This window comes from Schistocerca nitens, chromosome 5 (assembly GCF_023898315.1).
Source record: "Schistocerca nitens isolate TAMUIC-IGC-003100 chromosome 5, iqSchNite1.1, whole genome shotgun sequence".
Classification (NCBI taxonomy): domain Eukaryota; kingdom Metazoa; phylum Arthropoda; class Insecta; order Orthoptera; family Acrididae; genus Schistocerca; species Schistocerca nitens.
In genome coordinates this window covers 241,695,617-241,708,395 of record NC_064618.1, presented here as the reverse complement: position 1 = coordinate 241,708,395, position 12,779 = coordinate 241,695,617, and the positions used below count along the sequence as shown (strand labels likewise).

At 43.2% G+C, this 12,779-nt stretch overlaps 1 protein-coding gene across 1 annotated transcript in view; it reads left to right on the top strand.

Moving 5' to 3' along the window:
- LOC126259747 (synaptic vesicle glycoprotein 2C-like) overlaps positions 1–12,779 on the top strand; it is a 234,620-nt gene that overhangs the window by 49,503 nt on the left and 172,338 nt on the right. Inside the window, exon 4 of the mRNA XM_049956737.1 lies at positions 7,641–7,803. Within this exon, the coding sequence (XP_049812694.1) occupies positions 7,641–7,803 (163 nt within the window). The remainder of the gene's footprint in view (positions 1–7,640; positions 7,804–12,779) is intronic.

The following is a 12,779-nucleotide window of genomic DNA, read 5'->3' as shown; positions in this document are numbered from 1 at the left end:
TTGAACTGGAATTACCATGGCAAATAGTGTGTCACAATGCACATATTTACATAAAGAAAAAGCTAACTGGTGTTCACTGTGCGGGAGATTAAATCAAAACTGTTACTCAGAAGCCGCTAACAAACTCAAATTGTGCACTGCCTAAAAAGAACTGAAACATTGAAGTTACTTAGCAACACTATGAAACACACAGTGCTTACTGGCCCATTAGAAGTCTGAATTACAAAGAAAATGCTTAGAATTCGCGCAATGGAGACGTGAGATGAGAAACGAAACAAGCAACAAAATATGGAAAGAATTTGGCCTGAAAAATTATAGCATAATCAGCAGCAACAGCACAGCGTGAAGTAATCGCGCCAGCTACAACACGCTAAAGCAAAACTAAAGTACTGGGAGAACGAATGGGATGATTTTCTAATACAAAAAAACTTCTTATTTCAAATGAAAATACTAATCCTTTCATTATAATGACAATGCCGAATTTTAAACTCTTACTTCAGAAGAACATTAAACTCGCAGAAAACCAAAACCTCTACTTTCTTTACAGAATTCTTACAAGGCAATGGATTTACGATTAGGCAAACTGAAATGAATTAAACAGAAATGCCATAAAGTGAGGCAGGGAGGTGGACTGTTCTATTGCAAAAATCTCTAACATTATCAGTACGCGCCAGCAAACATTATTAACTTAAGAAACATATCCATAATGCAGATCTATTCTCTCTGTTCCATAAACGCTGCACTTTTAAGTTCTTCCATCAGATTAATAATGCATAACAATTTTCTTCAGCTAAATCCTCCTCCAATATGCACCACGCTAGAAGCCCTGCCAGCTTACCTAGCTCACTCCATGTCAAACACACGACTGCCTACAAGACTGCCAAAGATTCACAAGTTCAGAGATACTACAGTCACTGCCGTTAGTCGACTGTTCCACAGATGTCATACGAGACTGCTTCACTCTCGTAACACGAAATTTCCACTCATGCGGAAACTATCAGCACATCTCCAGTCCACCTATATACGAGGGTTGGAACTTTAATAGTGGCAACTATTTATTTACAGATCGTACAAAATAGATACGTGTTTCAAAGTTTTACTGACCTTCAAAGTAGTCACAAGCATTGTGTATAACCCGTTGCCAGCAACGTGGAAGTCGTAGAATACTCTTAGCAATGCCAGTTGTGTTGACAGTTCGAGCGGCGCGGTCTATTGCCCGACGAATTTGTAGCAGCTGGTCGTAGGTTGTATTCCAAAAATGAACAGCATAGAGACAGAAGTGATGACACTTCCTGCAGGACCTGACCATCATTTTGCAGGACAATGCTCAAGCACGTACAATGCAAACTGTTACTGATTTGTTTGACGGATGGGGCTACTAAGTGCTATACCACCTACTACACTGCCATGACTTAAGCCTTCGTGAGATCAACTCGACTTATAAACCGAAGGAAACACTTCACAACATTCGCTTCAGAACTGCTACAAATTAGTCGGGCCATAGACCGCACCGATCGAAGTGTCAACACATCTGGCACTTCTAAGAGTATCGTACGACTTCCACATCGCTGGCAACGGGTTGTAGACAATGCTGGTGACTACTTTGAAGGTCAGTAAAACTTTGAAACACGTATCTATTTTATACGAGCTGTAAATAAATGGTTGCCACTATTAAAGTTCCAACCCTCGTTTGTCCATATTTAAAAAGAGGAATGTAGCCACTGAGCATGACTGCAGGCAGCTATGGTTACGGGAAGGTTCGGTCGCGCGAAGACCGGACTGCGGAAGGGCATGTGGCACTACCGACAGGGAAGACCGTCGTATTCTGCGTATGGCTGTGACGCATCAACAGCGTCTGCAGCAGGATTCGAGCAGCATATGGCACCACAGTGACACAACAAACTGGTACAAATCGGTTACTACAAAGACAGCTCCATGGTAGAAGAACCACCGCTGTTTGCGAAGTCACTGGTGTCAAGCGAGAGCTCATTGGATGGCTGAGTGGACGTTCTGATGATAGCCGTTTCTGTCTTGGTACTAGTGATGGCCATGTGTCGATTAGAAGGATGCCTGGTGAGCGTCTGAAACCTAACTGTTTGCGCCCTAGACACACTGGACGTACACCTGGAGTTATGGCCTGCGTTGCGACTATCACGCTCATCCTGATTGCAACGTTGTAGGTCAATCTTGTGATTCGACCTGTTGTGTTGCCATTCGTGGAACGTATACCAGGTGTATGCATGCCAAATTCAGAAGAAGCAAAATCCCCAAGATTGGCTGTTTCACGCAAGCTCGAAATTTAGTGCGGACGTCAATGCGAGATGCTTTTAATAGTTTCCACAATGAAATATTGTCTCAGAATATGGTTGTTGTTGTTGTTGTGGTCTTCAGTCCTGAGACTGGTTTGATGCAGCTCTCCATGCTACTCTATCCTGTGCAAGCTTCTTCATCTCCCAGTACCTACTGCAACCTACATCCTTCTGAATCTGCTTGGTGTATTCATCTCTTGGTCTCCCTCTACGATTTTTACCCTCCACGATGCCCTCCAATACTAAATTGGTGATCCCTTGATGCCTCAAAACATGTCCTACCAACCGATACCTTCTTCTGGTCAAGTTGTGCCACAAACTACTCTTCTCCCCAATTCTATTCAATACCTCCTCATTAGTTATGTGATCTACCCATCTAATCTTCATAATTTTTCTGTAGCACCACATTTCGAAAGCTTCTATTCTCTTCTTGTCTAAACTATTTATCGTCTATGTTTCACTTCCATACATGGCTTCACTCCATACAGATACTTTCAGAAACGACTTCCTGACACTTAAATCTATACTCGATGTTAACAAATTTCTCTTCTTAAGAAATGCTTTCCTTGCCATTGCCAGTCTACATTTTATATCCTCTCTACTTCGACCATCATCAATTATTTTGCTCCCCAAATAGCAAAACTCCTTTACTACTTTAAGTGTCTCATTTCCTAATCTAATTCCCTCAGCATCACCCGACTTAATTCGACTACATTCCATTATCCTTGGTTTGCTTTTGTTGATGTTCATCTTATATCCTCCTTTCAAGACACTGTCCATTCCATTCAACTGCTCTTCCAAGTCCTTTGCTGTCTCTGATAGAATTACAATGTCATCGGCGAACCTCAAAGTTTTTATTTCTTCTCCATGGATTTTAATACCTACTCCGAATTTTTCTTTTGTTTCCTTTACTGTTTGCTCAATATACAGATTGAATAACATCGGGGAGAGGCTACAATCCTGTCTCACTCTCTTCCCAACCACTGCTTCCCTTTCATGCCCCTCAACTCTTATAACTGCCATTTGGTTTCTATACAAATTGTAAATAGCCTTTCGCTCCCTATATTTTACACCTGCCACCTTCAGAATTTGAAAGAGAGTATTCCAGTCAACATTGTCAAAAGCTTTCTCTAAATCTACAAATGCTAGAAACGTAGGTTTGCCTTTCCTTAACCTAGCTTTTAAGATAAGTCGTAGGGTCAGTATTGCCTCACGTGTTCCAATATTTCTACGGAATCCAAACTGATCTTCCCCTAGGTCGGCTTCTACTAGTTTTTCCATTCGTCTCTAAAGAATTCGTGTTAGTATTTTGCAGCCGTGACTTATTAAACTGATAGTTCGGTAATTTTCACATCTGTCAACACCTGCTTTCTTTGGGATTGGAATTATTATATTCTTCTTGAAGTCTGAGGGTATTTCACCTGTCTCTTTCATCTTGCTCACCAGATGGTAGAGTTTTGTCAGGACTGGCTCTCCCAAGGCCGTCAGTAGTTCTAATGGAATGTTGTCTACTCCCAGGGCCTTCTTTCGACTCAGGTCTTTCAGTGCTCTGTCAAACTCTTCACGCAGTATCATATCTCCCATTTCATCTTCATCTACACCCTCTTCCATTTCCATAATATTGTCCTCAAGTACATCGCCCTTGTATAGACCCTCTATATACTCCTTCCACCTTTCTGCTTTCCCTTCGTTGCTTAGAACTGGGTTTCTATCTGAGCTCTGGCCATTCATACAAGTGGTTCTCTTTTCTCCAAAGGCCTCTCTAATTTTCCTGTAGGAAGTATCTATCTTACCCGTAGTGAGATAAGCCTCTACACCCTTACATTTATCCTCTAGCCATCCCTGCTTAGCCGTTTTGCACTTCCTGTCGATCTCATTTTTGAGACGTTTGTATTCCGTTTTGCCTGCTTCATTTACTGCATTTTTATATTTTCTCCTTTCATCAATTAAATTCAATATTTCTTCTGTTACCCAAGGATTTCTACTAGCCCTCATCTTTTTACCTACTTGATCGTCTGCTGCCTTCACTACTTCATCCCTCAAAGCTACCCATTCTTCTTCCACTGTATTTCTTTCCTCCATTCCTGTTAATTGTTCCCTTACGCTCTCCCTGAAACTCTGTACAACCTCTGGTTCTTTCAGTTTATCCAGGTTCCATCTCCTTAAATTCCCACCTTTTTGCAGTTTCTTCAGTTTTAATCTACAGTTCATAACCAATAGATTGTGGTCAGAGTCCACATCTGCCACTGGGAATGTCTTACAATTTAAAACCTGGTTCCTAAACCTCTGTCTTGCCATTATATAATCTATCTGAAATCTGTCGGTATCTCCAGGCTTCTTCCATGTATACAACCTTCTTTTGTGATTCTTGAACCAAGTGTTAGCTATGATTAAGTTGTGCTCCGTGCAAAATTCGGCTTCCTCTTTCATTTCTTAGCCCCAATCCATATTCACCTACTACGTTTCCTTCCCTCCCTTTTCCTACTACCGAATTCCAGTCACCCATGACTATTAAATTTTCGTCTCCCTTCACTATCTGAATAATTTCTTTTATTTCATCATACATTTATTCAATTTCTTCGTCTTCTGCAGAGCTAGTTGGCATATAAACTTGTACTACTGTAGTAGGCGTGGGCTTCGTGTCTATCTTGGCCACAATAATGCGTTCACTATGCTGTTTGTAGTAGCTTACCCGCATTCCTATTTTTTTATTCATTATTAAACCCACTCCTGCATTACCCCTATTTGACTTTGTATTTATAACCCTGTATTCGCCTGAGCAAAAGTCTTGTTCATCCTGCCACCGAACTTCACTAACTCCCACTATATCTAACTTTAACCTATCCATTTCCCTTTTTAAGTTTTCTAACCTACCGGCCCGTTTAAGGGATCTGACATTCCACGCTCCGATCCGTAGAATGCCAGTTTTCTTTCTCCTGATAACAAAATATGGTAGAAAGTCCAAAGAGATTCTGGTCGTACGTAAAGTACACCAGTGGCAGAAAACAGTCATACCGTCACTGCGCGATAGAGATGGAAATGTTACCGATGATGGTGCCACTAAAGCGGAGTTACTAAATACAATTTTCCGTAAGTCCTTGACGAAAGAAGACGAAGTAAATATTCCAGAATTCAAAACCAGAACAGCTGTTAGCATGAGTGACATAAAAGTAGGTATCTTAGGAGTTGCGAAACAAATCACTTAAGAAAGGCAAGTCTTCCGGTCCAGATGGTATACCAGTCAGGTTCCTTCCAGAGTATGCAGACACAATAGCGTCTTTCTTAGTAATCATATACAACCTATCACTAGACGAAAGGTCTATTGCTAAAGACTGGAAAGTAGCACAGGTCACAACTATATTCAAGAAAGGAAATAAGAGTAACCCATTAAATTACAGTCCCATATCACTGGCCTCAATTTGCAGTAGGATTTTGAAGCATATACTGTACTCGAACATTGTGAATCACTTTGAAGAAAATGACTTATTGATACGTAACCAACATGGATTCAGAAAATATCGTTCTTGTGCAAGACAGCTAGCTCTTTATTCCCATGAAGTAATGAGTGCTGTCGACAAGGGATCTCAGATCGATTCCATATTTTTAGATTTCCAGGAGGCTTTTGATACCGTTCCTCACAAGCGACTATTAATCAAATTGCGTGCATATGGAGTATCGTCTCAGTTGTGTGACTGTATTCGTGATTTCCTCTCAGAAAGGTCACAGTTCGTAGTGATAGGCGATAAATCATCGAGTACAACAGAAGTGATATCTGGCGTTCCGCAAGGTAGAGTCATAGGCCCTGTGCTGTTCCTGATTTATATAAATGATGTAGGTGATAATCTGAGCAGGGCCCTTGGATTGTTTGCAGATGACGCTGTAATTTACCGTCTAGTAAAATCATCAGACGATCAACTCCAATTACAAAATGATCTAGAGAGAATTTCTGTATGGTGCGAAAAGTGGCAGTTAGCACTAAACAAAGAAAACTGCGAAGTCAACCACATGGGCACAAAAAGAAATCCGATAAATTTTGGGTATACCATAAATCGCACAAATATAAGGGCTGTCAATTCGACTAAATACCTAGGAATTACAATGACAAGCAACTTAAATTGGAAAGACCACAGGGATAATGTTGTGGGGAAGGTGAAACAAAGACTGCGCTTTGTTGGCAGAACACTTAGAAGTTGCGACAAACCCACTAAAGAGACAGCCTACACTTGTCCGTCCTCTGCTGGAATATTGATGCGCAGTATGGGATCCTTACCAGGTAGGATTGACGGAGGACATCGAAAAAGTGCCAAGAAGTGCAGCTCGTTTCTTGTTATCGCGCAATAGGGGTGAGAGTGTCACTGATATGATACGCGAGTTGGGGTGGCAGTCACTGAAACAAAGGTGGTTTTCTTTGCGGTGAGATCTATTTACGAAATTTCAATCACCAACTTTCTCTTCCGAATGGGTAAATATTTTGTTGACACCCACCTACGTAAGGAGAAATGATCATCATAATAAAATAAGAGAAATCAGAGCCCGAACGGAAATATTTAAGTGTTCCTTTTTCCCAGGCGCCATTCGAGAGTGGAATGGTAGAGAAGCAGTACGAAAACGGTTCGATGAACCCTCTGCCAGGCACTTAAGTGTGAATTGCAGAGTAGCCACGTAGATGTAGATGCAATATTTTCCAACAGGATAACGCTCGACCACATGCCGCTGTCGTAACTCAACATGCTCTACAGAGTGTCGACATCTTGCCTTGGCTTGTTGACCATCAAACCTGTTTCAATTGGAGCACGTATGGGACATCATCAAGTGACTATTCCACCGTCATCCACAACAAGCATTTACTGTCACTGTATTGACCGAACAAAGGCAACAGTCATGAAACTCTAACCCACAAACTGACATCCTGCATCTGTGCGATACAAAGTATACACGTTAGCTTACATTCAACACTGTGGAAGTTACATTCTTGGTGGTGGGATCTTTTTTTTTGTGTCAGTTTATTTACAGGGCCGGTTCGCGAACACTTTTCCACAAAAGTGACTTATCATTTAGGACGGCCTTAGCCACCGTCTCCCCACTCTTCCTCGTACACTTTCCGTCGTGTCAGTTTTCGCTACTGATTGTGATCCATACCGTATACAAATTATGCACTGGCCCGCTCCTTGCGCCATTCTCAGCTTTCCACACCAAGCGGCCGCTACTAATTGGGATACGTCCGGTATAGAAATCTTATAACTGTCTGGCTTCTGGCGTCCCCTCAGCTTGCCGCCTCAAGCAGGGGCTGTGCCCCTTCGCTCTTAAACGGGTCCTGTATGCTTGTTGCAGGCATGATCACTAGTGCGTTCATGTGGGGCGGTCTCTCAGACACGCTGGGCAGGCAGCGCCTGCTGATGATCAGCCTCATATTGGATGGCGTGTTGGCGGTCGCCTCTGCCTTCGCCGTCCAGCTGTGGGCCATGTTCCTGCTGCGGTACTTCGTCGGTTTCATGTGAGTACCTGTCACTTACCTTACCTCTGGATGCAGTCGAACTTCAAGTCAGCTATACCGAAATACGGCGAAACGCGAATGTCGAGTTTCTTTTGCGTCTAACCTTTTTGTGGACTTCTGCTAATTTAATCTGCAATGAGACGCTTATTTGCTTACGTTGTGCTTGATCTACATTGCAAAATGAAGGAACGGCGCACGTCAGTTTGAAAAATACAATTTCATAATGCGCTGCCTCTCTACACTACTGGCCATTAAAATTGCTATACCAAGAAGAAATGCAGATGATAAACTGGTTTTCGTTGGACGAGTATATTATACTAGAACTGACATGTGATTACATTTTCACGCAATTTGGGTGCATAGATCCTGAGAAATCACTACTCGAACAACCACCTCTGGCCGAAATAACGGCCTTGATACGTCTGGGCATTGAGTCAAACAGAGCTTGGATGGCGTGTACAGGTACACCTGCCCATGCAACTTCAACACGATACCACAGTTCATCAAGAGTAGTGACAGGCGTATTGTGACGAGCCAGTTGCTCGGCCACCATTGACCAGACGTTTTCAATTGGTGAGAGATCTGGAGAATGTGCTGGCCAGGGCAGCAGTCGAAGATTTTCTGTATCTAGGAAGGCCAGTACAGGACCTGCAACATGTGGTCGTGCATTATCCTGCTGAAATCTAGGGTTTCGCAGGGATCGAATGAAGGGTACAGGCACGGGTTGTAACACATCTGAAATGTAACGTCCACTGTTCAAAGTGCCGTCAATGCGAACAAGAGGTGACCGAGACGTGTAACCAATGGCACCCCATACCATCACGCCGGGTGATACGCCGGTATGGCGATGACGAATACACGCTTCCAATGTGCGTTCACCGCGATGTCACCAAACACGGATGTGACCATCACGATGCCGTAAACAGGACCCGGATTCATCCGAAAAAATGACGTTTTGCCATTCGTGCACCCAGGTTCGTCGTTGAGTACACCATCGCAGACGCTCCTGTCTGTGATGCAGCGTCAAGGGTAACCGGTGCCATGCTCTCGGAGCTGATAGTCCATGCTGCTGCAAACGTCGTCGAACTGTTCGTGCAGATGGTTGTTGTCTTGCAAACGTCAGCATCTGTTGACTCAGGGATCGAGACGTGGCTGCACGATCCGTTACAGCCAGCACGGCGTTCCGTATTACCCACCGATTCCATATTCTGCTAACAGTCATCGGATCTCGACCAACGCGAGCAGCAATGTCGCGATACGATAAACCACAATCGCGATAGGCTAGAATCCGACCTTTATCAAAGTCGGAAACGTGGTGGTACGCATTTCTCCTCTTTACACGAGGCATCACAACAACGTTTCACCAGGCAACGCCGGTCACCTGCTGTTTGCGTATGAGAAATCGGTTGGAAACTTTCCTCATGTCAGCACGTTTTAGGTGTCGCCACCGGCGCCAACCTTGTGTGAATGCTCTGAAAAGCTAATCATTTGCATATCACAGCATCTTCTTCTTATCGGTCAAATTTCGCATCTTTAGCACTTTACCTTCGTGGTGTAGCAATTTAACGGCCAGTAGCGTATTTGTGTACGACGATCTGACAGAAAACACAGCAGGTTTCGGGGAACGGAGGAAGCGGGTTCCACCGAATGTCAAACAAATTGTGTTTCGCACGGGCTGTGAAATGGCCGCTATTGAGCTTTGGTAGCCATCGTGTATGTCAGGAGGTGTTCGACTCCCACCTGTGGGGTCATGGGTTCATGTGAAGATGATCGGGACAGAATGTGGCGGCTTAGGAAGGAGTCAGAAATGAAATGATGCTATAGCATTATTTATTGGCCTCGAGCCCCATCTGGGATTGCTCGCTCGTCGAGTGCAAGTCTGTTTACTTGACGCCACTTCGGCGACTTGCGTATGAATGATTAAATGACGATGATGACATCGCAACATCCAGATTCTGAGCGGATAAAACCTTCGAACCGACCGGGAATCGAACCTGGACCCCTTATCTCGAGCGTTCGCCTTACCATTACTTTTTTTACCCATCATAATTACAAAAATTTTAGTATAACGACATATTGGAGAATGTATTGTGCAATCTGAACAAGATAAATGTCACTAATTTTTCCTCTTGACACACTAAATCTTTTTTTAATTAATCTTTTTATTAATTTGATATTATTTTATTCATTTTGAGTTAGTAAGTGGACACACTTGGATCTAACATTAGCGTACATAAGCAAATTACAAAACAAAATACAAGCTGGTGTGACGTCGTTGTATTTTATTAGCAAACAATACAAAACAGAATACAGCCAAACTGAGGATAACCTTCCGTTAGTACAGTATAAGAACAGCAACCACTGGAAAACAACAATAAATAAAGGCTCCACACGGGGGACTCGGGTACAGCTTCCCAGGATACAGTCTTGTTCAGTTGTCCATTTCTAGATTCAAATTAATATCCTTAAGAACCAAATTTTCTCGACCTATACTACCCAACAGCAAGAGGGATTCTTGAACACACTGTCTGAGTGATTAGCAAAAGTCTGATGACATCTGGAAATCTACTGCAACTGATCGTGTTGTTCGTGTAAGAACGTCCAAAAGTCAAGCACATCTTTGAGACGATCTACATCTACATCTACATTCATACTCCGCAAGCCACCCAACGGTGTGTGGCGGAGGGCACTTTACGTGCCACTGTCATTACCTCCCTTTCCTGTTCCAGTCGCGTATGGTTCGCGGGAAGAACGACTGTCTGAAAGCCTCCGTGCGCGCTCTAATCTCTCTAATTTTACATTCGTGATCTCCTCGGGAGGTATAAGTAGGGGGAAGCAATATACTCGATACCTCATCCAGAAACGTCCCCTCTCGAAACCTGGCGAGCAAGCCACACCGCGATGCAGAGCGCCTCTCTTGCAGAGTCTGCCACTTGAGTTTATTAAACATCTCCGTAACGCTATCACGGTTACCAAATAACCCTGTGACGAAACGCGCCGCTCTTCTTTGGATCTTCTCTATCTCCTCCGTCAACCCGATTTGGTACGGATCCCACACTGATGAGCAATACTCAAGTATAGGTCGAACGAGTGTTTTGTAAGCCACCTCCTTTGTTGCTGGACTACATTTTCTAAGCACTCTCCCAATGAATCTCAACCTGGTACCCGCCTTACCAACAATTAATTTTATATGATCATTCCACTTCAAATCGTTCCGCACGCATACTCCCAGATATTTTACAGAAGTAACTGCTACCAGTGTTTGTTCCGCTATCATATACTCATACAATAAAGGATCCTTCTTTCTATGTATTTGCAATACATTACATTTGTCTATGTTAAGGGACAGTTGCCACTCCCTGCACCAAGTGCCTATCCGCTGCAGATCTTCCTGCATTTCGCTACAATTTTCTAATGCTGCAACTTCTCTGTATACTACAGCATCATCCGTGAAAAGCCGCATGGAACTTCCGACACTATCTACTAGGTCATTTATATATATTGTGAAAAGCAATGGTCCCATAACACTCCCCTGTGGCACGCCAGAGGTTACTTTAACGTCTGTAGACGTCTCTCCATTGATAACAACAAGCTGTGTTCTGTTTGCTAAAAACTCTTCAATCCAGCCACACAGCTGGTCTGATATTCCGTAGGCTCTTACTTTGTTTATCAGGCGACAGTGCGGAACTGTATCGAACGCCTTCCGGAAGTCAAGAAAAATAGCATCTACCTGGGAGCCTGTATCTAATATTTTCTGGGTCTCATGAACAAATAACGCGAGTTGGGTCTCACACGATCGCTGTTTCCGGAATCCATGTTGATTCCTACATAGCAGATTCTGGGTTTCCAAAAACGACATGATACTTGAGCAAAACACATGTTCTAAAATTCTACAACAGATCGACGTCAGAGATATAGGTCTATAGTTTTGCGCATCTGCTCGACGACCCTTCTTGAAGACTGGGACTACCTGTGCTCTTTTCCATTCATTTGGAACCCTCCGTTCCTCTAGAGACTTGCGGTACACGGCTGTTAGAAGGGGGGCAAGTTCTTTTGCGTACTCTGTGTAGAATCGAATTGGTATCCCGTCAGGTCCAGTGGACTTTCCTCTGTTGAGTGATTCCAGTTGCTTTTCTATTCCTTGGACACTTATTTCGATGTCAGCCATTTTTTCGTTTGTGCGAGGATTTAGAGAAGGAACTGCAGTGCGGTCTTCCTCTGTGAAACAGCTTTGGAAAAAGGTGTTTAGTATTTCAGCTTTACGCGTGTCATCCTCTGTTTCAATGCCATCATCATCCCGGAGTGTCTGGATATGCTTTTTCGAGCCACTTACTGATTTAACGTAAGACCAGAACTTCCTAGGATTTTCTGTCAAGTCTGTACATAGAATTTTACTTTCGAATTCACTGAACGCTTCTCGCATAGCCCTCCTTACGCTAACTTTGACATCGCTTAGCTTCTGTTTGTCTGAGAGGTTTTGGCTGCATTTAAACTTGGAGTGAAGCTCTCTTTGCTTTCGCAGTAGTTTCCTAACTTTGTTGTTGTACCACGGTGGGTTTTTCCCGTCCCTCACAGTTTTACTCGGCACGTACCTGTCTAAAACGCATTTTACGATTGCCTTGAACTTTTTCCATAAACACTCAACATTGTCAGTGTCGGAACAGAAATTTTCGTTTTGATCTGTTAGGTGGTCTGAAATCTGCCTTCTATTACTCTTGCTAAACAGATAAACCTTCCTCCCTTTTTTTATATTCCTATTAACTTCCATATTCAGGGATGCTACAACGGCCTTATGATCACTGATTCTCTGTTCTGCACTTACAGAGTCGAAAAGTTCGGGTCTGTTTGTTATCAGTAGGTCCAAGATGTTATCTCCACGAGTCGGTTCTCTGTTTAATTGCTCGAGGTAATTTTCGGATAGTGCACTCAGTATAATGTCACTCGATGCTCTGTCCCTACCACCCGTCCTAAACATC